Source organism: Carcharhinus amblyrhynchos, chromosome 1 (assembly GCF_965287045.1).
Source record: "Carcharhinus amblyrhynchos chromosome 1, sCarAmb.v2.hapA, whole genome shotgun sequence".
Lineage (NCBI taxonomy): Eukaryota > Metazoa > Chordata > Chondrichthyes > Carcharhiniformes > Carcharhinidae > Carcharhinus > Carcharhinus amblyrhynchos.
In genome coordinates, this window is record NC_137324.1 from 99,886,468 (window position 1) to 99,914,275 (window position 27,808).

Here is a 27,808-nt window from a genome sequence, read left to right on the forward strand (position 1 = left end):
ATTCAGAGTTCTTAGCAATTGTGTTTAAGCAGTGCTAGCCAATTATGGCACAGGCCAGTAAACAAAATTAACTGGCTTAATTAGTGGCAGGCATTGGTCATTTGGTTCTCTCTAGTTTCGTATGTTCACCAGATGTCGAGAAATTCTACAATTAGTTGCCATTTCTTCATCTGTTGACAAAATCCCTTGTGTTGCAAAAATTAGTTGACGAAACATACAGAACAGGTTCAAGCTACTCCCCATTGACTCAGTAACACTGACACTACTGGCAATGTTCTTGAACCGCATGTTAATGGATGTCGAACAATAATCAGTATTAGTTTGTTACTCTCCCCCTTTACACAGCAATGTGGAAGTCCCACTGCACAGCAACATTTTTATTAAGAGATCAACAATTAACATAGCTGCAACTCCTTTGGGTTGAACAACAAACCTGCTTTGACGTAATAAAAAAATCTCTTAAAGTGTTTCATGAGAGTTGCAGCAGACAATATTTATCACAAGCCTTACATAGAAAGATATTTAGACAGGTAACCAAAAGCTTAGCCAAACAGCTAGGTTTTAAGGAGCAATCCAAAGGAGAAGAGAGTGGCAGTGTTTGAGAGGGTTAAGCAGGGAATTGCACATCTTAGAACATCTGCAGAAAAAAAGCACTTCTACCAATGGTGGAGTGATTAAAATCGAGGATGTTCAAGGTGTTGGGGTTGAAAAATGCAGAGATCACAAGAAAGGATACTGAGGCAGTGAATGGTAAGGCCATAGAGGGATTTGACACAAGGATAAGAACTTTTAAGTTGAAATGCTGTCAGACAAGGAGCTAATATAAGTCAGCAAGTACAGAGTGATGGGTGAACAGGATTTGGCGTGAGCTAAAATACAAACAGCTGAGTGTTGGGTGAGTTCAGGTTTATGGTAGCTGTGGGGGTGGGGTGGGAAGGTCGGTGGAAGTCAGCCAGGAGAGCACTGAACTAGTCATGTCCGAAGTTAACAAAAGTTAGCAGCAGGCTAAGATGAAGCACTGAGGAAATGGACAATATTATAAGAGATGTAAGTAGGCTACATTTGTTTGGGGAAGGATATGAGGTCAGATGTTTAGCACAGTGTCAGATATGATGCTGAGGCTGCTAACAGCGCAAATCAGCCTTAGATATTAGCTATGGTATGGAGATGCCGGCGTTGGACTGGGCTAAGCACAGTAAGAAGTCTCACAACACCAGATTAAAGTCCAACAGATTTATTTGGTAGCACAAGCCACTAGCTTTCAGAGTGCTAGTCTTTCATCAGGTGAGTGGAAGTTCTGTTCACAAACAGGGCATATAAAGACACAAACTCAATTTACAAAATAATGGTTGGGATGCGAGTCTTTGCAGGTAATCAAGTCTTAAAGGTACATACAATGTGAGTGGAGAGAGGGTTAAGCACAGGTTAAAGAGACGTGTATTGTCTCCAGCCGGGACGGTTAGTGAGATTTTGCAAGCCCAGGCAAGTCATGGGGGTTACAGATAATATAATGTTAGATGGTTAGGTAATGGAACTTGTAGCATCAGATTGGATTAGAACATTTAGTGACATTAAATAATAAATTCTGACTTTGACCGACAGCGTAACTGAAATTTGAATTTAAAATTGGGCAAGATGTTTTACAGTCAGCTGAATCAATATTGTCCATTTTACATTAGCCCCACCAAGTGGAGGAACATAAAAACATAAGTAGCGGTTGAAATACACCATTCAGCCCTTTGAGCCTGTTCAACCATTTAATAGGAAGATGGCTGATATAACTCAACAACAAACGACAAGCTGTGTATATCACATTTTGAAATGTGGCCTCCTTAAAGGGTCTGACCTTCACAAAGAGTTGTTTAGCAAAAGTATTTCCCTTGTTGACAGCTACAGAATAACGTAAATATTCTGACACACTTCACTGCATCACATGCACATGATCCTTCTCAACTGAAAATAAAGTTATATCAACATTTCAACATGCACCTTTAGGTGCATACCTGTGTTCCTCAGATGCTATAACTGAAGTGTCCTCACTGGACTACTTGAAGTCAGCTAAGCCACTTCATTTTCTGTTGTACGGTTACACATGACATCCTGAAAGTGCCAGGGATAGAATATCAAGGCGCATCAATAAAGGGCTATCAGTTGTCTGATAATATGAGTTTCTTGCATAGTGTGGGAGACTGCAAGTGGAAAATGGGATACTGAGTAGCCATTTTTTCTTCTATTTTATTCAAAGTGATCTTGCCATATTAGATGGAAGCTAATTTATGGGATACGCCTCCTGGTGACCTTTGACATCAACTGCTCCAAAGTGTGCAGTTGGGGAAGATTATCTCCTTTACATAGTTTAGGTACTAGTGCACATTTTGGGTGCCTCATGTGGGAGGGGGAATCCCAATTCATCCAGGAAAATGTCCTCAGTACCTTATTGTGTAAATGTTAAACATTGCTCAATTTTTGAGGGCCCTGGCCATGATCCAGAAAGGCCTCTAGACATTTGTCTGTAGGGTGGTATGTCACCCCTTGCTTGGCCTAGAGCCCAAGTTCACTCAAGTCAAAGACACTGAAACAGAGGGCCCTGGAATTTTCCTTCCTGACTACGCTCTCTCTAAGTTAAGTGCTTTTCTTTGGAGTTGCAACAGGTTTTGCCCTATACAAGACTCAGACGAAATTGAGGATCCTGTAACTTTACATCATGACCTATTTCTGATTTTTCTGGTCCTGTGGCAGAAATGTCCCAAGAGTGCCCTGGATTTTTGCTCTCACAGCCTGGGACCAGTGTGAAGGGTGTCACGGATAACTGCAATCTCAGGAGGATCCACTGGTCGATTCTGCCTTTTAATATAGCATTAATATGAAAACTTTGAGTTTTATCATAATTGAATGTATTTGCATGGAAGAATTATAATAACTTACTTGGTAATACAAAATTGAATAACTGTTGAAGAGAGACATGCTGTCAAAGATTTTTGTCTTCCACTCATTAAGACAAAGGTAAGGATGCCAAATTTCAAATGATCACAACAATTTAGACTTTGACTTTGATTGGCTGAGGCATTGCCATGGAGAAAGCAATGGAGAATGACAGGCTTTCCAACCTCCCGGGCAATTCAAAGAAGGCACAAGGCTTGAAAATATTCCTTTTGAGTGAAGAGACCAGGCCCCTGTACATGAATGTGTGTCACTTCTATCAAACATAAATTAACTACATTTGATTGACTATCTTAAATTAGATGCTACTGTGGCTGTTGACACACTCAGGATTGCTCAACAAATGCTGCCCAATTGTGGAATCATATCTAATGATGGTTTGTTTCGGGTTTTGCTAATGTGGGCTAGTTGAGTACAGTCTGCATTCTGCCTCTTATGAACAATTGAAGGAAAATGCTTCAAACAGCATGTTCCTTCAGTTGTTTTTGTAAAGGCAGCATATAGACCATAAGCCCATGCTTATAAAATCTAAAAGAAAACATCTACTGCTAGATATGGTTCAATGTTTGAACAGCGTTTGCTGAATTACCCTCAGTATGCTGATAGTTACACAAACAACCAATTTACAAAACTCATTTGTAATATGGCTCATTTATGCATGCTAAAGAAAATCATAGACAGGGACTTTCCTCTGCAAACAAAAAGAATATGGTCACACCTCATGCCTTTCTTAAATTACTCAGAAGCTGAGGGAGTCTATAGATTGCAATTGTTTTCTTCATGGCAACACATCACCCAGAGTTGACTTATCAACCCATTAGCATCTTTTTCTCCTCTGGGAAAAACAGTTGTGATCATTTGAGATTTGGCATTCTTGCATCTGTCCTAATGAGTGAAAGACAGAAATCTTTGGCAATGTGACTCTTTTCAGCATAATTTACAATAGTTGCAATATTTCTGCACAAATGAATACTTAAGATAAATCTGGAAGTAACATAACTGCTATTGTAAAAAAAAGTTGTTTTCACAATGTATCTCCACATTACTCAGTTCCAATTTGCTGTTATACTGCACAGTGGTTAGCACTGCTGTCTCACAGTGCCAGAGAGCTGGGTTCAATTCCTGGCTTGGGTCACTGTCTGTGTGGAGTCTGCACATTCTCCCCGTGTCCGCGTGGGTTTCCTCTGAGCGCTCAAGTTTCCTCCCACAGTCCGAAAGACGTGCTAGTTAGGTGCATTGGCCATGCTAAGTTCTCCCTCAGCATACCTGAACAGGCACTGGAGTGTGGCGACTAGGGGATTTTCACAGTAACTTCATTGCAGCGTTAATGTAAGCCTACTTTTGACACTAATAAAATATAACTTTTAAAACTTCTAAACTTTTTACTTGGTGCATTGTAAGTAAAACATTTTGATAATTCCAGTATAGAGGTCAAAACTGAAATCCTGACTTCAAACACCTGAAATCAGGGCAAATCTGAAAATTTCCATCACTAAGCACACATTTGGGAATGCCAAACTACGAAACAAAGCAGGCAGCATTCCATATTATGCGTGCCTTCAGCTCTATTCCTTTTCAATCCACCATAAATCTGTGATATGTTTCTTGTGCTTATAAGAAACTGGATCATGGCATTCCAAAGAAAATACACAGAGATAAAGTAGAGTTCCGACACTGAAGTCTTTGTTCCTCTGTTTTTGTTTGTGGTTAATGCATGTGGCACAACTATCTCAAAGTAGTTTGTTGGCATCATCCTTTACTCTATTGAATTATTTCAAACTCTGCATCTTCAATGGTAGAAGCCATCCAGCCATCTGCCTCTCAACTCTCCAGATGGCTCTGGCTCTATGAAGTCATATTTTTTTAAAAAAAGAACTTACTTTCTGCCAGTAAACCAAGGACTAAATTATGACATTTCTTTCCCTAACTAATGTTTGTTAGACAGAGGCCAATTTTAATAAGTTCCTATTCAAACAACAAAGCAGGCAGAATACAAATGGAATAAGCAACTAGAACACAGCTCACATTAGGTTTCAAAGTACATTCAAAAGAAACTTCCAAACAATGCAAAATTACTACCTTCAGGTTTAATCATCTGTCAAATACTTCAGCACTTAGGAATTTAAAATCTAGAAATTACCGTTTGCAGTATCAGTGGCAGAACACTTCACCTATTATCCGAAAAGGAATGCTTTACAGTCACTTGTTAGCATTGCAAATAATAATTTTAGATGTAACATGTTAGTTTATGAACTAATGCATAGTTTTCTGACATACACATATGTTCCATTCTGCATTTTAAGTGTGGTAAACAGTCTTGGAATGTTCTAGGTTAAATATCTGGTCTAGGTTAAAATAGCTAACGTCAGCTGGGGTGGTGATAGACAGAGCTGCTACAACTGGCCTCACATGAAGAATATTCAGCGGTTGAGTTACTGAAGGGTTGCCACAGTTTGTGGAACCATATCCTGGCATGAGTCACTGACTTCAGGAAAGGATACGTACGGGGAGAAAATCAGATTGCAAAAACATGAGAAGTGATGTAAAAAAGTAAGCAATTCACATTTAAACAAAGGAAAACAGTCCACATCTGAAAAAGGGAAAGTGCTGGTTCATTTTAATATAATTTGTTTTGGAAAAGTAAAAGAGACACTGTAACCTTTGGCAAGTTTTTCATTGCACTTTTCTCATTGAAGGAAGCAGCTAATCTTACCCTTTAATATGCATCTATCTTAGTTTTGGATTAATGGGATTGCCACCACCTCCTTTTTCCCTTACCTGTAAATTCAGGTGGACAGAGGCAAGTGTAATTGTTTATCCCATCAATGCAGGTGGAATTATTCTCACAATCGTTGTCCTCACAGTCATCAATGTTTACTGCGCAGAGCTCACCTTCGAAACCATCAGCACATGAGCACCTGACAGAAAAGGATAATTGGCATTCAAATATGAGAAAGTACTAAATGGAGAGTAAGTGCAAGACACTTCAAAACCATTTTAATTAAACAGACGGGCTTCCTGCATATTAGTCATTTCTGTTCACACACTTTACTACAAAAATAAATCTTCAGGATTAGTGGTCATCCAGTTAATGCAGACACAGGTGAGTGACTTCACTGCAAGATTGTGTCAATCCTTGCCATGACCTTTTAAAACAGTGTCTAACCAACAGTCAACCAGTCTGCCACGAGGCTGAGATTATAAGATCTCACAATTTCCCATTTTGTTCTCCCCTCTATCCTCAGTCCCTTTTTGTTTCAGGTCTCCCTGCACAAGAAAATCATCACCTAAACTTTGGCACTCCATGTGGTTTTCCCATAATGGTCCCATTTAATCAGCTTTGGAGATTTTATTTGACGTGGAGGCCTTGACAAAAATTTGTAAACTGTTATAATACTTAAAAGTCTTTCCACTGATATTTTTGTTATCATATTTTAAAGAATGAACACTGCTAATATCATACGTGAGGAGGAGTTACTGATTGAGGGAGTAAGGTACAGATACAGTGGATTATCCACAGTGCCTCAGAGATCTTATTTCCTTACCTAATGTATATTAGTGCATCCCCTTGCATTGCTAGGATCAGCAATCTGTCCAAACTAGTATCTCCAATAATGTAATCAGTTTTATTACATATATAAAGCTGTTCCAAAATGTGTGGTGATGTAGTATGCTGCCATTTCAAAGCACTGCCACAAAATGGTGAGAAATCGACTTGTATCCATGCCCCTTGCAACTTTGGAGAAGAACCAAGTAAAGGTCAATCACTTCCCCACAGACGTGAGTTTATGTCACCCACTTTCAGGGCAACTGCTTTTACAGCAGGAACCTGGCCAAGACAAGCTGAAAGTTTGAGTTCACCTTGGAGACAGTTTCACCGCCAAAGAGGGAGCTCTACCACTTCAACATCACCAGAGATAATTTATATTTGGGAAAATGAGGTGTAGTCCAAAAGCCAGTGTTGAGTATCGCGAGGTACTGAGGAAGGTACCAAGATCGCAGGAGTGTACAGGCAGACAGGATGGTGGATTGAAGTGTATCTACTTCAATGCAAGGAGCATCAGGAATAAGGTAGGTGAACTTGGAGCGTGGATTGGTACTTGGGACTATGATATTGTGGCCATTACGGAGAAATGGTTAGAACAGGGACAAGAATGGTTGTTGGCAGTTCCGGGGTATAGATGTTTCAGTAAGAGTAGGGAAGGCGATAAAAGAGCTGGAGGAGTAGCTTTGTTAATCAAGTATAGTTTAATGGCTGCTGAAAGGCATTTTGAGGGCGATCTGCCTACTGAGGTAATATGGGCTGAAGTTAGAAATAGGAAAGGATTGGTCACGTTGTTAGGAGTTTTCTATAGGCCCCCAAATAGTAATAGAGATGCGGAGGAGGAAATGGCAAAGCAGATTATTGATAGGTGTGGAGGTCACAGGGTAGTTATCATGGGCGACGTTAATTTTCCAAATATTGATTGGAACCTTTATAGGTCGAATAGTTTGGATGGGGCACTTTTTGTACAGTGTGTGCGGGAGGGTTTCCTGACACAATAAGTGGATAAGCCAACAAGAGGTGGGGCCACATTGGACTTGGTACTAGGTAATGAACCAGGCCAAGTGTTAGATTTGTTTGTGGGAGAGCACTTTGGAGATAATGACCACAATGTCCTTCATTATTGCAATGGAGAGGGATAGGGTCACACGACAGGGCAAGGTTTATAATTGGGGCAGGGGTAATTATGATGCGATTAGGCAATAATTAGGGAGCATAAGATGGGAACAGAAACTGTCAGGTATGGGCACAAATGAAAAGTGGGGCTTTTTCAAGGAACAAATGGTGTGTGTCCTTGATAGCTATGTCCCTGGCAGGCAGGGAGGAAATGGCCAAGTGAGGGAACTATGGTTCACAAAGGAGGTTAAATGTCTTGTCAAGAGGAAAAAGGAAGTGTATGTAAGGATGAAAAAACAAGGTTCAGTTGGGTCGCTTGAGTGTTACAAGGTAGCTAGGAATGAGTTAAAGAAAGAGCTTAGGAGAGCTCGGAAGGGACATGAAAAGTTCTTGGCAGGTCGGATAAAAGAAAACCCCAAGGCTCTTATGTGAGGAATAAAAGAACGACCAGTGTGAGGTTAGGGCCAGTCAAGGATAGTAGTGGGAACTTGTGACTAGAGTCAAAAGAGATAGATGAGGCGTTGAATGAATATCTTTCTTCAGTGTTAACTAAGGAGAGGGGCCATGTTTTTGAGGAGGAGTGCATGATACAAGCTGATAGGATGGAGGAGGTAGATGTTCTGAGGGAAGATGTACTGGCAATTTTGAAAAACCTGACGTGGATAAGTCCCCTGGCCCCCTGGCCATCCTAGGATACTTTGGAAGGCAAGGGATGAGATTGCGGAGCCTTTAGCTTTGATCTTTGGGTCCTCACTGTCCACGGGGATAGTGCCAGAGGACTGGAGAGTGGCAAAAGTTGTTCCTCTCTTCAAGGAAGGAAATAGGAATGACCCTGGTAATTATAGCTGCTTAGTCTTACTTCGGTGGTCGGTAAGTTAATGGAAAGGGTCCTGAGAGATAGGATTTATGACTATTTGGAAAGATTCAGTTTAATCCGGAATAGTCAGCACGGTTTCACGAGGGGTAAGTCCTGCCTCACAAATTTGATTGAATTCTTTGAGGAGGTGACTAAGTATGTGGACGAAGGTAGAGCAGTTGATGTCATATACATGGATTTTAGTAAGGCGTTTGATAAGGTTCCCCATGGTAGGCTCATGCAGAAGATAAGGAAGTGTGGGATAGAAGGAAATTTGGCCAATTGGATAAGTAACTGGCTGTATCATAGAAGACAGAGGGTGGTGGTGGAGGGAAAATTTTCAGACTGGAGGCCAGTTACCAGCGGTGTACCACAGGGATCAGTGCTGGGTCCTCTGCTATTTGTGATTTTTATCAATGACTTGGAAGAGGGGGCTGAAGGGTAGGTTAGTAAATTTGCTGACGACACCAAGATTGGTGGAGTAGTGGATGAGGTGGAGAGCTCTTGCAGGCTACAAAAAGACATTGATAGGATGCAGAGCTGGGTCAAAAAGTGGCAGATGGAGTTTAACCCTGATAAGTGTGAGGTGATTCATTTTGGTAGGATAAACTTGAATGCAGATTACAGGGTCAACGGCAGGGTTCTAAGGAATGTGGAAGAATAGAGAGACCTTGGGGTTCATATCCACAGATCTCTGAAGGTTGCCACACAAGTGGATAGAGCCGTGAAGAAGGCTTATAGTGTGTTGGCATTTATTAACAGGGGGTTTGACTTTAAGAGCCGTGGGGTTATGCTGCAACTATACTGAACGTCGGTAAGATCACATTTGGAATATTGCGTTCAGTTCTGGTCACTTTGCTATAAGAAGGATGTGGAAGCATTGAAGAGAGTGCAGTGGGGATTTACCAGAACGCTGCCTGGTTTGGAGGGTAGGTCTTATGAGGAAAGGTTGAGGGATCTTTAGAGCAGAGGAGGATGAGAGGTGACTTAATAGAGGTTTATAAGATGATGAAAGGGATTGATAGAGTGGATGAGCAGAGACTATTTCCTCAGGTGGTTGTAGCTGTTATTAGGGGGCATAACTATAAGGTTCATGGTGGGAGATATAGGAGGGATGTCCGAGGTAGATTCTTTACTCATAGAGTGGTTGGGGTGTGGAATAGACGGCCTACTGTGATAGTGGAGTCAGACACTTTAGGAACTTTCAAGGGGTTATTGGATAGGCACATGGAGCACACCAGAATTATAGGGAGGGGATAGCTTGACCTTGGGATTGGACATAGCTCAGCACAACACTGAGGGCCGAAGGGCCTGTACTGTGATATAACGTTCTATGTTTCTACTTTCAATTCAGTAAAGACTTCTCATAACTTGATTTCAACGCAAGATGCAACAGAGAGGTGCTTGACACCAGATCGTAAATCCTCACCCTCCTACGGAGGATTTGGCAAGTCCTCCCCTATCTCTACAGGGTCTACCACAACCTCCATGGCTCTTGGGTAAGTGGTGGCAGATGTGAAAGGATAAACAAGGCAACATCTACTCACCATCATTTACATGTGGCAGGATGATCAAGGATTGTGTAATGTGCAATTGGGCATGGTGGTGTGGGGGAGGGGGGGGGGAGGGAGAAGGTGAGTGAGTACATTTAGTTGGGGTGGGGGGAGAACTCAGACATGATTCCCTCTCCCATTTTCCTCCCCATTCTGCCCAATTTTAGAGGAAATTCCAGTCCAGTCCAAAGCAACTGAAAGAATAGCTTCTTACCTTTACTGGGAAATATGTTCCAAAAATAACCATCTGTGGGGAGAGAATAGAGCCAATGTTTCAAGTCCAGGTGACTCTTAGTCAGAGCTGAGAACAAAGAGAATCAGCAAAGATTTGTACTATGAGGGTCGTTGGTGGTGGTGTGGGGGAGATGGGACAAAGGGAATGTAAACGAGGATACAAAAGGCTGAGAAGGTGCAAGAAGTGTCCATTAAGCGATCAGAATGCATAAATGGCAGAACAGGGACACAGACTGTTAAAGGACTACCTGAGGAATATGGCAGTGGCTGTGAAGTTGGGGGGAGGGGGCAAGAAGAACAATTGGAGTGGAGAAGTGGAAAAATGGAGGTGAGAAAGGAGGATTTCAGTCTATCTGCAAGCAGGACCAGATCTCCTTGTCGCTTGCCACTTCAACACACCACCCTGTTCTCCGTCTGTATCCTCATTTACATTCCCTTTGTCCCATTTGACCCTCCCCCCCACCCTATTTGTCTAAATCTCTGCTGATTCTCTTTGATCTCAGCTCTGACGAAGAGTCATCTAGACTCGAAGCATTGGCTCTATTCTCTCCCTCCAGATGCTGTGAGACCTGCTGAGATTTTCTGTTTATGAGATGGTATAAACCCATGCAAATGAGGTGATCATACCATCTGTGTTTGAATAGATTTCTCCCTATTCTTCTGATCAGTTGTGCTCACTATTCAAACATAACCCACTGAAAAACCTACCTTACTGTTTTGGTGGAATCAAATAAATAGGATTGTTGTAAATCTTCCCTGCAAGCATCATTTAGCATTACAGAAGATAAGGCAAACCTATTCCTCAGTAGGACAAGCCTTTAATTGAAAATACATCTTCATGTAAATTTTCACTCTTTCTAGCAGAACATCTCATGACATATTTTGACACATTCAGTATGGGTAATGGAATAACTCTGCACAAATCAATAGCTACATAGCTGCAAAAACTGTAGCTGGTTAATCTTTCCACACAAATAAAAAAGATCTTTATTATCTTAATGATGCATGCAAGTATGAAGCTGCACGTATACTTAACAACTTGATGAATTAATTGGCATTCTCATGTGAAATTATTAAACTACGCTAATAGAGAGCCCAGCTTCATAATTTATGAGCATGCAGCCGCACTCAGTTTCGACTTTTATTTATCAGTGAAGCTGAGAGGATGTTTATCTGCTCTGGTGCAGCAGTTTGAGAACGACTTTCTCATTTTCTGTTTCATTGCAATAACATTCTATTAATTCGCAACCAACCGTAGCAGAACACATTTGTTAAAGAATATTGCAGGTCACTGCACTCTTCAGCAGTGAGCACACACCCTATGCAGAGCCATCTGGTAAACACATGATTTAAACCATTGAATATTCAAATTAAAGTTAATTTATTAGTCACAAGTAGGCTTACATTCACACTGCAATGAATGTGAAAATCCCCTATTCACCACACTCCGGTGCCTGTTTGGCTTTACTGAAGGAGAATTTAGCATGCCAATGCACATCTTTGGATTGTGGCAGGAAACTGGAGCATTCGGAGGAAACCCATGCAGACATGGAGGGAACGTACAAACTCCACACAGACAGTGACCCAAGCCGGGAATTGAACCCAGGTCCCTGGCGCTGTGAGGCAGCAGTGCTAACCACTGTGCCACTGTGTTGCCCACAATTTGACTGAATTGTGGCTGCACAGAGGCTAAGCAGTGACCACCACGTGCATTGCGCAGATATTCCACTTTAGGGGAACTTGGAATTCACTTTTAGTGAGGTGGACTTCCACTTAATAACAGTGATGTATTTCCCAGCCTCAGAGTTATTTCAGTATTTTTGCTAGGCTTCCCGGCTTCCAAAAATAATGGAGAAGTGCTGCTGGCAGCTCCTTTCTTATCAACTTGAACACAACTGTTCCATTTTTTTTTCAAGTTTACTACCTACACAATTGCTTGGCAGTTTAATTTTAAATGTGCATCCATGGGCCTGAATTTTGTACATTTTCTTATCATTTTAACATGCCCACCTATCTATGGGCAGAGGTCTGGTGAGTGAACCATTGCCCCTCATGAAGCAGTGAAGCTGGCAGGAGCAAAGTAAAGTCAGTGAAGCAAGTTCTGAAGCATTTTGCAGCCCACACAGCGTCCAGCTATAACTCCATGGAAAATAAACCCATGTGCATGCAATCTATTCTATAATTATTAATTAGTTAAGAACCAAAAAGTCCTCTTGGTCCTGTTTTTTATTGTCAATTAAAATGAATTGCTACTGGTACAACAAAAGTCTGAATCTTCAACTGATCAATGGTACACACACCACCTGGTAATGGTCAAACAGTTAAATGCTTCCAAAAATGCAAGAATGATTCTAAATTTGATTTTTTGTAGCGCCAAATTCTCCATTCTTGTTTGCAGCTGGGATTCTCCAGTCGCACTGCAGCACATGGAGATTCAGCATCAAATTCTCCAATCAAGCTAGTGGCTACACCAGGGTGTGGGAGACAAGGGAATTCCTGCTGAGATCCAATTTATTTTATTTGCCGAAAAGTCTGAAATTTTATTGTTCTAATTGGACCAAAGCTTTAGGAAACATTGAAAAACAATGAAGTCACGAATATGATTATCAAGTTAGAGATGTGGTCTGAAAATAACTCCTTAATATTCTCTTTCACCGCAGTAATACCTCATCAGTCCCCGGTTTGGTTTCACATCTCTTTTGCGGATTAATAAAATGAGGCTGACTTTTATGGTTTTAAGTTGCTCAGTACTTAAATTCTACCTGTGTAGAATTTCTTTTTAGTTTGCTTCTTCAACAATTTCAAGAGAAATATGGATATACATACATTTGGTGTTACTATTAAACTAAAGTTTGTGAAGATGTAAAAACATTCTACCCCTTTTATAGCTCTACACAAATATTTTATTCATGTTTAAGGTTTACCTTTCCTTCAGAGAGTCACCAGATTCCTCAGTTGAGGTAAGTTTGAGTTTGTTAATTGTTGATCGCTAAATGATGGATTTTTATAACGTGTTCATCAGCATTTGAATAAATTTAAAAAAAAATCAAAATATACAAACCAGAAACCATCCTTTTCCCCTTCTTTAAGGTGACAGGTTCCACTATTCTTGCATGGGCTATTAACACAGGCATGAATGGGAACATCACAATCTTGCCCCTGTGGAGTCACAGAATACAGAGCGGTTAATTATACTGTCTTTGTAAGACCGGGTCTATAAAACTGAAGAACAACAGTCCAATAGTTACTACAGGAATGGAGCCAAGGTTCTAACTTAAATAGTCATTACATTAGTAGATATGACAGATCAGGAACAACAGTTCAACATAAACAGTCATTAAAGGATTGGGTATGACAGACAGGGAGCTGCAATCTATTTCAGTTGTGCCACCAGATTTCCAAGTGAACACACAGTTCTATCTGCTGCATTGATATCTTCAAAATATGTTTTGATTGCAAAAAAAATTAAAACTGCGCTGGTCATCTCGTAAGATGATAGCTTGTGCCATGATGATTAACTCTATGGTGGCACAGCAGTTAGTCCTGCTGCCTCACAGCGCCAGGGACCTGGGTTTGTTTTAACTCCGAACTGTTCTGAGTGTTTCAAGAAAACTGCAGCATTCAATCAAAGGACTCAATTCCAGTATCATGTGAACATTGGTCTTTGCTGTGCTAAACCTATAGAAGGATTTTGTCTAAAAGCAGTTTTTGTTTGATTGGAACATCTTAGTTATATTTGCTAAGGGTTATACATTATTGTGGTTGTTTTGTTTTGTTTGTAATTGATGTTATTGCTAATATTCTTATTATACATGTTAAATATATTCTTAAATAAACTTTGTTTGATAAAAGCTCCTTAGTGGGTCATTTGAATCATACCTGAAGTGAAACATATCATGCTTATCTGAGTCAAATTCAGGGTGCAAAACCTATGATCCAGGTGGGCTTCATAAAACACTGTGGCATTTCTGACCTGAACCATAACACATCCAACTCAATAGCCTGATCCCGATTTCCCCCCATATCCTTTGATCCCCTTTGTTCCTAGTGCTATATGTAACTTCTTCCTAAATACATACTCTTTTAGCCTCAACTGTTTTCTGTGGTAGTGAATGCCACAGGCTTACCGTTCTCTGGATGAAGAAATTTCTCCTCATCTTAGTCCTAAAATGTTTACCCCTATCCTAAGACTATGAATGCTGGTTCTGGACCCCACCCCCCTCCTATCATCAGGACCATCCTTCCTGCATCTATTCTGTCTACTAATGTTACAATTTTATAGATTTCTATGTGATCATTCCCATCGTTATTCTGAACTCCAGCGAGCATTATCCTAACTGACTCAATCTCTCCTCATACATCAGTCCCACCATTCCAGGAATTAGTCAGTTATAGCTTCGCCATGCTCCCTCTATAGCAAGAGCATCCTTCCTCAGATAAGGAAAAAAAACTACACACAACATTCTAGGTGTAGCCTCGCCAAGACCCTGTATCACTATACCCAGACACGCTACTCAAATCCTCTCGCTATGAAGGTCAACGTATCATCTGCCTTCTTTCCGTTTGCTGCACCCTGCATGCTTACCTTCAGTGACTGGTGTAAGAGGACACCCGGGTCTCACTGCACATTTCCCATTCCCATCTCTTAATTGTCACACTTCCATCTTAAAATTACCATCATTCTTACGTTTTAAAATCACTGTCAACTGCAGCTCTAACAGTATATTATTTCATATTCAATCCAGAGAATAGACAGCTGTTCGCTGCCAAGAATTGTCAGGTCAATCCAGCAGGCTTACTTGACCTGGCAGAACAAATGAGATATCAGGGGATGATAGCATCTCTGTGACAACATTGAACAGTAATTAACTGATGTCCAGAGCTGTCTACTTGACAATACACACTCATGCTTTTCTCCAGCAACAAGCTGCTATACAGCACCAACACTAGCCAGTTTATTTCCCTGTCAGCCATGATATGATTGAAAATTACGTCCTGGTGTATACACTACACCGCAGATACATGGGCACGAAATTCCTTGGGTGAAATTTTAGGTTCAAGAAAGGATCACGTACAGCAGAGAGCTGGAGTATTCCTACTGGAACTTACAGGATCAGTGCAAGATTGTGGGTCAAATGGGTGCAATTACCATTTTGGGTCTATCTCTGGAACCTCCTTGCCCTTCAATGCTAGAAAGCCCAATGGCTGCCCATGTCAATGGGAATTGCCAAGCCTCTAACTAAACCTTTGTCGTGGTCTTGTAGCCCTCTGCAGCAGTTTTAAGTTTTCATTCCTTCAGGTGTCTAGTCATCCTTCATGCTTGGCTTGGGCTCCACTAGTGGAGCAAGCATAGGCCTCACTCAACATATTGTTCATGGCTACTACACCAGCTGCCTTTCCAAAGCCCAGGGTGGGAACTTCAGCTTTCAAGGATCCATGGCTTGTTTCAGTTTCCAACCAACAATCGACTTGAAAGGGGTGGATGGAATTCGACCCTTTGCAAAGCAAAGGGGAAGCTTGCAGAAATGGTGAAGGTCTAGGGCTGGATTTAGTGGGACACTGTGATTCCCACCCACCTGGAACTTGGTGGGGAGATCACCTACAATCCTGACAGCCACCCCACAGCCATTTAACACTGGAAACAGCATAAATTCTTTGAAGGTGAGATTTCCACATCTTTCACGGGTCGGAGTCCTAGCACAGGAAGCTGCCAGCCAATCTGATGGCAGGCAGCTCTGCAGACTCTGATGAAGTTACGGGCAGTTGCACCATGCTGAGGAACCCAGACATGACCGAGGTCAGGGTTTGAGTAGGAAGGTTAGGAAGGTGGAGAAGCTGTCTCTGAGAGATCAGAGAGGTTAAAGGGTGTGTGGGAAGAGAATGGTGTTTGGGTGTCTGTATATGCGTGTGTGTGTGCGTGCATGTGTGTGTGTGTGTGTGTGGGTGCGTGTGTGTGTGTGAGAGACCAGCCAGGTATATGTTGTGAGGGTAGTGAATCTGTGAATTCTTTACCATATAGAGCTGTAGAGGTTGGGTCATTAAGTATGTTCAAGGCTAATACAGACAGTAAAGGAATCAGGGGTTGGGGGATAAGGCAGGAAAGTGGAGTTGAAGATTATTTCAGATCAGCCATGATCTCATTGAATGGTGGAGCAGACTTGATGGGCTGAACGGCCTACTTCTGTTCCTACACCCAATGGTCTTATGGAATACTGCGGATGCACACAGGGCCCCTGCTCCCCAAAGGTGACCACCCCTACCCCCCCTCACTTATCCATCAACAGCCCATAGGGTTAAAGTTGCTGGGCATCCTACACAGCATCAGCCTCTGTTGCTGTAGGTAAAACACCAGCACTCTTGGGATGAGGCCTTAAGTAACCATTAATTGGCCACTTAAAAGTTTCAACAGATCGAAAAATGGGAGAGATGGCTGACAGCTTCCTCACCTCTGTAATTTCTTGGACAGGCTGCGAGCAAGGGGGTAGGTGGGGTGAGCAGGCTGTCTGCTGGAATTTCTAAGCACCTACCTTCCAATCCACTGGCAGCAGAGAGCAAGATCCAACAATTTGAAGATGCCATTTTGCAGGATGTTACCGTGGTGTCTCATGAAAGTCAAACTGGCAGAATGCTCCCAGAATTCTAACTTTCTGAAGATTATAACATTGGGGCACAGTGGTTAGCACTACTACCTCACAGCTCTAGGGATCTGGGTTCAATTCCTGACTTGGGTCACTGTCTGTGTGGAGTTTGCACATTCTCCCCATGTTTGCGTGGCTTTCCTCCAGATACTCCGGTTTCTTCTCACAGTCCAAAGATGTGTGATTTTGGTTGTTTGGACATGCTAAATTAATCCTTAGTGTCCCAGGATATGATAGGTTAGAGGGATTAGCAGGGCAACTAAGTGGGGGTAGGCCTGGATGGGATTGTTGTCAGTGCAGACTCGATGGGCCAAATGGCCTCCTTCTGCACTGTAGGGATTCTATGATTCTATTATTTTCTTGGAAACTGTGGCATTGTTGCCTTTCTTTGTCTTTTTGCCAATGTAATTTCCTCATCCTGATTCAACAATACAGTTTATTCACCCACAATAATATCCCCCACTTCATTGTAAAAACACATGGCTGATTCTGTGATCAACCTTTCCCAGAAAAGATTGCAGGTTGTAGGCCTGCAGTCTGTGAGTTCCCAAACATTGAAATTAATTCCCACTGGAGGAACAAAGAGACATGATCCGTGTCTTTAATATTCGTAAGCTATGGTTAACATGAATTCAAATATTCCCTTTAATTTAAATCACATATTCCCAGGACAAATGACAAGTACAAAATTAACAAGCTTGCAATGAGACTTTTGATCGTGAGGAATTATTTGTCCCTATTGCGTTGTAGATGTTCCTCGGGTTTAAAGCAGAAACAGCTGGATAAATATCTGGCAAAGAATGGGATTGAAGGTTATCACAGAATAAATCCTCTGTGGAATTTAATTGTTTCAGCTCCTGCAACCAAGGGAACATCATCTGTAGAACCAGAAATGAATAATGTAATATGTATAATGTTGAACCAATATCTGGATCTTTTGCTCTGCAATCTTCAGGGAGAAATTTAATGAATTTCTTCTTCTTGAAACCTACAAGAGATTAAGTAGGCTAGAGAAGTGATACAACAGATCAAAAAGTCTGTGGTATGCTCAGATTTGATGGCATCATTTTTTTTCTCTCACTAAAATAACAAATGTATGTGAAGTCACTGCTTGTTCTAGGACATGCATGCATATGAGTGACAAGTCAGAAACACAAATATTAGTCATTCATCATCCATTAGTTCATAGGCAGCACACAAGATCATGAGTCAACAAAGCCTGAATCTATCGTTTGTGTAGTTTAAGTGTTTGCAAGTTAAATCACACATGGAACACAATGGCCAGAATCCTCCAGATATTTTTGCCAGCTGACTGCGCACCATCTTGCCATGGCATGCAATCCATAGGAAATCCCATTGACAGTGGTGGGACCAGAAGATCCCATCACCAGTGCACAGCCTCCCACCGCGGGGAGGCCAGAGAATTTCCCTCCAGTGACAGTAACTCTTCCTAACACACATGGACATGATGACCTACTTGTGATATATCAGAACTGAATTCTTATTATTCTGAGCATGTTCTGAGCATACCTTGAATCCATAAGGACAGGTGCATCTATAGAAATCCACTGGGTCATTGTTGCAGGTGCCATCATTTTTACACGGGTTAGAAAGACAAGGGTTACACTTGGCTAGAATGTTGATGTCAATGGGACCTTGAAAAGTAAAATACCCACGTAAGTCAAGCAATACCTGGGGGGGTGACAACAAAACGCGAGGACTTTACATTTACAAAAATCTCAAGAGACAATCTGTTCCTCATCATTTGTCTGTTTTACAGCACTTTTGGAAAAAGAATATTGCAATATGACAAAAATGCTAACAGTTATAATTTCAAATGATCTGAAATCCTTGAATGTTTGATAACTAATACTGGGCAGAAATAAACTGCAAATAACTGACTGCACTTTGGAAATCAACAGATTTCAGTAATCAGCAATGGTACACAATGATCAGGATTCCAGTTCTAAATGAAGTAAACAAAAATTAATCTTATTTTAATGGTATTTTAACAAAACCCTTCTTATTTGGCATGCAAGTTTGCTGCAGAAAACATTTCTGTTTCAACTCCAAAGATGCATTTAACGTAGCATTGACAAAGGTACATCATCACACACCACATTAAGATTTTTATAGTAAGGAGAGAATAATATACTAAATGTAAAATATACAATTTATCAACAGTACTATTTAAAAATACAATAATGACAATTCAACATTCAAAGAAGACGAACATTTATTTCACACTCATCTTTCAATTTAGGCTCAAACTCATGCATTATATATTTAAGGTCAGAAGTTGGACTGACAATGCAGAAATTGTATATTCACACCAAATGGATATTGGTTATTAAGGAAACAAGTCTGTTTTGAGGGATTACGTGCTTTCTTGGGATCACATTTAAGGAAAGGCAGAAGGTCTGAGTTCAACACCATCCAATATTACCAGGGGCGGCTCAGTTCTCTTACCTGGTACCAGAAAACTGCAAGGCCCTGGAATCTCTATAGGCAGGGCATAGGATGTCAAAGGTCACAAGTGAAAAATTTAAGAAGTGTTAAATTGTATGCAACCAAGGAAAGTCAAAGGCCAATTAAAAATTACATAAAAGTTTAATCAGAAAGTTAAAACCAAGGCTCCGCATTATAAGTATAACCAGTCAACCACAACCAAATAGTTACTTGTCAATCAGAACACAGGAGTCAATCTGATAGATAATCTACATTTGCGAATTCTGACTTAATCTCCACTCCAATACACAGAGACATTTTCTGATGTCTACTCAACCCCATAGTAAAACTAATATTATTGGCATTACCTTGACATTCAAATTTCTTAGAAGGAGTGGTGAGCAGTAGCTTATCTGTCATTTCACCAGGTCCAGCACAGCGAGCTATGCCTGGCTCTTTATAGCCCGACTTCACCCAGTCAGATAACCACTGCATGTTACAGTCGCAATACAGGGGGTTTGCACCAAGAGCTCTGGAAAGATAAAACAAAATTGCTCAATTGCTTTTCTACCCACAAGAACATTGTTCCAACGTTTACAATTATTGTGATGCCAGAACTGACGGCAGCATCTGAATTCTGCACCCGCGCAATTAAATATGTAATTTGATTCTTTTCCCAAGGTGAGCTGTTGATGTCCTCCAGGAGGTAATCAATTAAGTATCATTGAAATTACAAGAACTTGTTCTTTATGCTCTAAGTCTTTCTGTAAAAACCTCTGAAAAGGTTGACCTAGTTGAATATGGTGCAACTGGGTTTTTAATGGAGTAGTAAGCTCATAATTACTGCTAAACAGCCCCATTTTATATTTGTTGACTGTCAGATTTCCCCATTATGATAAATTCCACATTGTTCACTGGTTGTTAACTTGCTGGTTAGCCGTCTGTGAGAACATGCAGTGTGATTAACTCCTCATAACATCACAGTTGCTGGATATCTGGAAACCCCTTTGACTTGAAAGGAAGAGCCTGTACCATGGAGATCACTATGGGTGGGATTTTACAGCCTCGCTCGTCTCTAAACTGTAAAATTCTGCCCCAGGTCAACGGACCTTTCCGTGGTCCACTCCTCACCCGTTCTGATTCCCATGATGGGCGGGATGGTAAATCCTTGTGGTCAGCTTTCTTTGAAGTCAGTGACAAGTGCCATAGCTTCACTGCTGATCGAAACATTCAGCCCATTAAACAATCAGAAAAATAAGTACAAATAAAGCTACTTGTCCCATGTAACTCATCCTTCCATTGAAACCAATGTCTCCCAGCTCCCCCACTGCTACATCCAAATGCCACAAAAAGGGTTTCAGTGTATTGGCTTCTACCACCTCCGTGGAAGAAACGGTATTAACTGTTCATACAATGAAGAATCATAGAACCGTAGGGTCATAGATTCCTACAGTACAGAAGGAGGCCATTCGGCCCATTGAGTCTGCACCGAGCACGATCCCACCCAAGCTCCACCTTCACATCCCTATGCATTTACTCTAGCTCGACCCCCTGACACTAAGGGATAATTTAGCACAGCCAATCCGCTTAGCCCCTACATCTTTGGACTGTGGGAGGAAACCAGAGCACTGGGAGGAAACCCACGCAGACTCTGTACAGATAGCGACCCAAGCTGGGAATTGAAACTGGGTCCCTGGACCTGTCAGGCAGCAATGCTAACCACTGTGCCGCCCAAAGAAGTGGTTCCTTTTCATAACGTCAGTTGATATTCCTTGTCCAATGGTAGTACTGCCTTCTTGAAGCTATGCCCAGATTAGCATTTCATGTAAAAGCTACTCTCCTCAGCTATCGTCATAATGCCCTTCCACATTTGCCTCCTTTTAAAGCTGCAGATCCCCAGATTTCTATAGTTTAGACTCAAGATGTGACCCAGTCAATATATTGCACAGATTAAGCACGACTGGCTCTGATGTTAAACTGCTGATCTGGCAACAATCACCCAATTTTATGACTGCGTGGTCTCTCGAGAGCATTTCTTCTATAGCTGCTACCATATTAAGAGACACTCTGCAATGTATTTTTGTTACACATTTAAACACCCTTAACTTTTCTTTGTGTGTGAAATAATTTCACGTAAGGAGTGAGATCGGTTTTTCAGGTGGTGCAAAACTGTGGACAGCAAATCAGCATCCTGTTTTAAGGACCTTATTTTCCCTACAGAACGAAAGAAAATAAATAGTAGGAGCAGGATTAGGCCGTATGGCCCCTTGGTCCTGCTCTGTTGGTCAATACGATCATGACTGATCTTCTGCTTAAACTCTTGTTTCCCATCCACTCCCCTCTTACTCTGATTCCCTGAGCCCCCAAAGATCTGTCTGCCTCAGCCTTAAAAATACTCAATGATACATTCACTGTATTCAATCCATATTTTTCTGCACATAGAAAAATCCAATGATCCATAAACCCTTAAGTGAAAAAATTTCTTTTCATCTCAGTCCTAAATGGGCAGCTTCTTATACTGAAATGCTGCCCTCTGTTCTAGATTCCTCAGTTAGAGGAAACAACCTCAAAGTTGGGTCATTGGATCAAAAATCAAGCTGGGTATAAAGCAGGCTGCTGGTTCACTATTACCTGCTTGATGCAATCATCAATGACCAATTCCACCTCTATGGTTGGAATTCTCCAATGTTGTACCCTTGCCAGAGAGAATAGAGAATTAGGTGCTCAGCCAAATCTCCATTCACAGCAGCAGGACTGCTGCATCCCAGCGGCAGACAAGGTCGGAGAATCACTGCCTATATTATCCTGAATGATGAAATAGCAAACAATGATTTCAAGATCCTGCATCATTGCATCTCATTTCTCTATGGTCCAGTCAAAACAAATCCATAATAGACCAAGAAATCAATTCATTTCATGCAAAGTGTTATATGGGTAATTTGGTTCAGCAATGTAGATCTCAACTTTAAAACTTTCTGTGAAGGAAATAATCCATTAACTTGTAAAACTGCCAGAATCATTTTTCCTTCCTAAGTGTTCTAATATCAGGTTTGAGTTTTGTCAACTTTTTGTTATAGACAGAGTAGCTTGATTGAAGATGCTCTAATTAAAACAGAAGGGGAATTCTGTCTGCTTCAAGTCCAGACCAGAAAAAATTAATAACTGTATCCTATTGACATTTCAACTTACAAATGTGACAGCGATGATAGGTCGTTAAACGCTCCTTCAGGGATAGCTGAGATGTCATTTCCATGCAAAGACCTGGAAAATAGTTTGTGACATACAATGAATGCAATATGCTAAGGACTTGCACAAATTCTACTCCGCTTCTTCAACAACAATTAGTGGGCGGATTCTCCAGCCTCCCATCCATGAATCTCTCGGTGGTGGGAGGTGGTATGGCATTCACTGGCGATGGGTGTCTCTGTCCCACTGCAGTCAGTTGGGTTTCCCACTGAAGCCATTCCATTCCGCCAGGAAAGCTGTGGGCGGGGATGTGCTGCCGGTGGGATGGGAGGATCCCCTTACCAGCAAATGGCCAGAGACTCCCATCTGATGTGTTTCCAGTTTAAGTTTTGCCAAACATTTAACAATTGGCATTATTTGTTTGGGTTGTGGCAGACCATCGCTTGTACAATGGTTACACTTCTAAATCTGTCTTTTCCATATCAATCACAGAATCATTCAGCTAATTTAAACCTAATTTGCAGCATGGAAAACTACAGCATTGGCTGTAACTCAGGCTGGAATTTTCCAGCTCCATTGTGGCAGATTCTTCCAAGGTGGATATGGCAAGCCCTGCAAAATGCACATTTGACTTCGTTGGGATCAGAAGCTGTTGCTGGCAGATGGGGCCTGAAAATCCCATTCTCTGGCTTTCCATTCTGCCCAATAGGACTTGCCATTGACTTCAATGTCAATTCAAAATGTTATGATTTGTAAAACCAGCACCCAATCTCAGCAGTTTCCAACAAGCATGCTGGGTTAAAATCATCCCAGTGTACTACATCTGTTGCTGGTAATTCTGTCCACAGGGAAAGGGGAACTGATCTTGGAGTATAAACATAGAAAGCCTGCAGTTGGGTAATGGTTTCCCAAGTTGCAGAGTAAAAAAGTGCTGCTATGAAAGTGTCTTTGCATGAATCAGCATTTCTCCTCAACTCAACTAGAGTAAAATAAAATCTGCATTACAGACCTAAGTTCTGTAAGAAGTCTTACAACACCAGGTTAAAGTCCAACAGGTTTACTTGATGATACCAAATAAACCTGTTGGACTTTAACCTGGTGTTGTAAGGCTTCTTACTGTGCCCACCCCAGGCCAACGCTGGCATCTCCGCAGCACTAAGTTCTGACAGTGTGAGCAAATGTTTGTGGTTCTGATTTGTCACCAGACCCACAGGAGTGCAAATAAAAAGTAAACAGAGTTTTTGTGAGTTGTCAGCCATGAGCTAATGGTATTTCTATACTGTGAGATTTCCAAATCCACGGTCACAAAATTCAACTTTCAAATCCATTGATCCAAAAGCAAAATACTGCAGACATTGGAAATCTGAAATAAAAAGAGAAAATGCTGGAAATACACAACAGGCCTGACAGCATCCGTGGAGAGAGAAACAATGTTAACCTGTTGAAACAGTTAACTCTGCTTCTCTCTACCCAGATGCTGCCAAAGCAGCTGTGTAATTCCAGCATTTTCTGATTTTATTTCAAATCCTCCGGATTTATCATGTACTTTACTCAGGCCTTTTCTGGATCTCCTGAAATTCTGTCCATTCATTTACTGGGGACAACCTAACTCGCCAAGTTGGAAATCCTCAGAGTCAAGTGGTATGTTAAGCTTGCACCCCACCCAACTTTATTCTCTGCAATATGATCTGTTTGTTTCTAATTACTCATCTGACCCCACATTCCCCATAATTTGCGATCAGCTGTGGCCTACTCACGTAGGAGGCCTTACAATGGAATTTTACACACAAGTCCATTTGAAAGTCAGTTGGAGATGGAGAATACTGCCTTTATACTGATGGTATGCTGTGTCTGTTTGTACACTGATCTCCTGTAGCTGCTGGTTCTGACCATGTCAACCTGGCTGATTCAGATATCAGGGTCAGCAATTCCCTCAGAGTTGCTCTTGCTCTGCTGCCATAAATGCTGGTATTGTAAGAAAATGTTTATGCACAAAGTGCATGTCTACAAACAAAGTGATGATGACAACGTTGGAATAACTCCAAGGAAATTTCTGACTCAGATCTTCTAGGCATTCTGTCATGGCATGCGGATTTGAGGAAGGAGTACGCAGGCACTTATCCAATAACAAGATGACCAAAATTCTAGCATTGATTGGAATGAGGAAAGTGGCTGGGAAACCCCAAAGCTTCACCTAAGCTTATATAAATGCTGGTAAACAGTGCTGCAGCATTTAAAAATGTTGGCAATGGGAGCCATCTGATCTACTCTCGTACTTACAACAAACGCAGGGACTTTAAACCGTCGAACGTTCGAACTGGGATACACCTGAGCCGGTTATAACTAAGAATTCTGTGAAGATAAAAACATCATGTTAGATGAAATATGGCAGTTTGTAACAGGAGCAAATAATCCCATGCTGGGGACAGGGCCAAATATTCCTCTACTTTGCAAACCTGCAGTTGAGTTTGGATATGGCTAGTTTAATCAGTTTTGTTTTTCTACAACCAAGAGGTATCCTGGTTTAATGCCAAATAGATATTATACTTACAAAGTCAGGAGCTCTGTCATGTTGCTGAAGCTCTGATTGTACAATGTACTGATCCTGTTGTTACTTAAATCACTGGAAAACAGAGAGTATAATTAGAACAGTTGGTAGAGAAGGGTATCTATGTGATCTATGTCCATTGTAGCTCCAAATATCACAAGATTTGAGGCTATAAGATGTCTAAGGCATAGCACGATGAATCAGGGTTTGGAATTTAAAACTTGCCAAGCAAATTGCACACGTTTTTTTTACGCTGCAATCAATTGTGCAAATTAGAAAGTGTTCTCACTGTCTAACCATCAAACCTAAACAAAGCTCCTGTCTTTGGGTGTCTCTTTCTTCGGCAGATACTGGCGTGATGCATAGCCATTTGCAGATCCAGAATTCAGGTTGTGGCAATCAAATACCTTGCTGCCAGCTTGGAGGCAAAATACCTCCAAAATAAAAGCAAACCTCCAAAGAATACAAACACAGATGTGAGCCCTTACAAGCCCAAAATTTATTTATAAAAAATATGGCTGGTCCCTCTTTCAGCAAGGACTTCCAGGCACCCCAGAATATGCCTTTCTGCTCATTTTTTGGGGGGAGATCTGACTGCACAGTGAGCAAGTCACAGAATCACCCTGCACTGTTGCCATATTATATTATTCAGTGTAACTTTAAAATGAAGCTTTTGCATGAATGGTGTTCAATTTCACAGCGTTGATCACCAGTTCTGCTCTGGCACACCCAGACACGTTGCTTGAAAATCACTTGACTCACTGAATTTACTTCTCAAGATTTACATTGTGTCTGCGATGTACAACAGATTCATTCTGGGAGTTCTGATAGTGCAATGATTACTGAACTACACAGATCAGGTATACCATCGACACTTTCTGCTCTGACTCCCAAATGAAAATGGTCACTGGAAGGATGAGTGGGCTGTTCCCCAGGGTTCCCAGCTCGTGATTCAGCAGGAAGATGAGGGATGATGTTGGGAACATCCATTCTGCTTTGCAAGCATTGTTATGAAGGGTTCCAACTGCTCAAGGTCCTGGCCCAACATACCCTCATGGCCCCAGACACCCAATTAAATTATGGGACAACATACATGAACCCAGAACTACCAAGGCATTCACAAGGTTTGACACTTGTACATAATTTACCATAGAATACCTACTGTGCAGGAAGTGGCCATCCAGCCCACTGAGTCTGCACCAACTCTCTTAAAGGGCATCTTATCCAGGCCCACTCCCTTCCCCTATCTCCATTACCCTCTGCATTTACCATGGCTAATCCAGCTAGCCTACACATCTTTGGACACCAAGGGACAATTTAGTATGGCCAGTCCACCTAACCTGCATATCTTTAGACTGTGGAATGGAATCGGAGCACCCAGAGGAAACCTATGCAGTGATGGGGAGAACATGCAAGCTCAACACAGACATCACCCATGGCTAGAATCAAATCCAGGTCCCTGGTGTTGTGAGGCAGCAGTGCTAACCACTGTGCCATCCTTACAGGATACCCAGCACTGCCTGGTACCATCTGTTTCCATGGTCTTTAATGTCCTTAGCAATAAACATGTACAGCATGTAGTCAGCACTGATATCCATTATCCAACAACAGTGTTGGAATACACCGCCACAAAAGCAAGACTTGATTCGGAGTTACATATTCACTTGTTAGTGACCAACCTCCTGTGTAGAATGAAGACTGTCAAACTGAACATTAAAATTAGTCAGAGATAAAATTCTGAAGGGACTTGATAGAAGAGATAAAAGGAAACTTTTAGTCACTGCTGAGGAATCTAGAACAAGGGCCAGGGCCAGGCTATTCAGCAGAGAAGTTAGGAAGCACTTCATCATGCAAAAGGATTTATTTTGCTAGCCAAGTGAATAAGGGGATATAAAGCCAAGGTGAGCGGATAGAATTAGGATACAGGTCAGCTATGATCTCAGTGAATGGTTCGAGGAGCTGAATGGCCTATCCTGAATCCTATAGGTTTTTAAATTTCAGTACTTAGGAGTGCAATGTTGAGAGTACCTACATAAGCAATAAATGCTTGAAGGTGGTGAGTTCCTTTGGCACCATCACAAATTGATTTCCATCTAGATATCTGGAACACAAAACATTGCATGAGATATAACATCAAGCAGTAGTGATGAATTAGTTTGTGCTCAACCCGCTATCTTCCAATTTTTAAACAAAATGCACCAATTAACAAAGTAAAAGCTTTCAAAGTTGACCAACCCATTGAAGTGCCAGGGCCCATAGTGCAACAATACACCAACAACAGGAGAAATGAGGAAAGAGGTCAATCCAGATGTGGTGATTCGGTGCCAGCAAGCTTGGTGGATGTCAGGAGGCAAGTATACCTAATGGAGGGGTTCACGCTTTTACTGTCCTGATAAGGAGCAAAATTTAAAACCCATTTTCTTGTCCCCTCTGCATTGAGACTGGCTGCCAGAGTGGAACCTCCTAGCAGGTGTCCAGATACATTGACCAACATGCCTTCTAGCCCATAGATTGATGGGAGAGAACTGCAAGAATGAATTTACTTTCATGGCTTGTCTTGGATTATTGCCTATCTTCTCAAATTATTCAACTGGAGGAGAGGGTAAAGAATACCAGACATTGGCCTCATGCCAATATTTGCTGGTATTCCTCATCCTTTCTCTATGTTTAAGAACTGAGCACTTGTACTAGAGCTCAGATTAGAGCACCATGAGTCAATATATCATGTAGAATCCCTATAGATTT

At 41.5% G+C, this 27,808-nt stretch overlaps 1 protein-coding gene across 5 annotated transcripts in view; it reads right to left on the reverse strand.

The window, feature by feature from the left end:
• Positions 1-27,808, reverse strand: part of slit2 (slit homolog 2 (Drosophila)) — a 408,776-nt gene that overhangs the window by 42,734 nt on the left and 338,234 nt on the right. For 4 of the 5 annotated variants that reach the window (XM_080189584.1, XM_080189579.1, XM_080189571.1 and 1 more), the window contains 8 exons: positions 27,096-27,164; positions 25,067-25,138; positions 24,796-24,867; positions 22,519-22,590; positions 19,698-19,861; positions 18,412-18,536; positions 13,305-13,402; positions 5,719-5,858 (listed from right to left, as the gene is read on the reverse strand). In XM_080189584.1, coding sequence (XP_080045710.1) covers positions 5,719-5,858; positions 13,305-13,402; positions 18,412-18,536; positions 19,698-19,861; positions 22,519-22,590; positions 24,796-24,867; positions 25,067-25,138; positions 27,096-27,164 — 812 coding nt within the window. Of the gene's footprint in view, positions 1-5,718; positions 5,859-13,304; positions 13,403-18,411; positions 18,537-19,350; positions 19,384-19,697; positions 19,862-22,518; positions 22,591-24,795; positions 24,868-25,066; positions 25,139-27,095; positions 27,165-27,808 lie in introns of all 5 variants that reach the window. The other variant, XM_080189565.1, reaches the window with a different exon arrangement.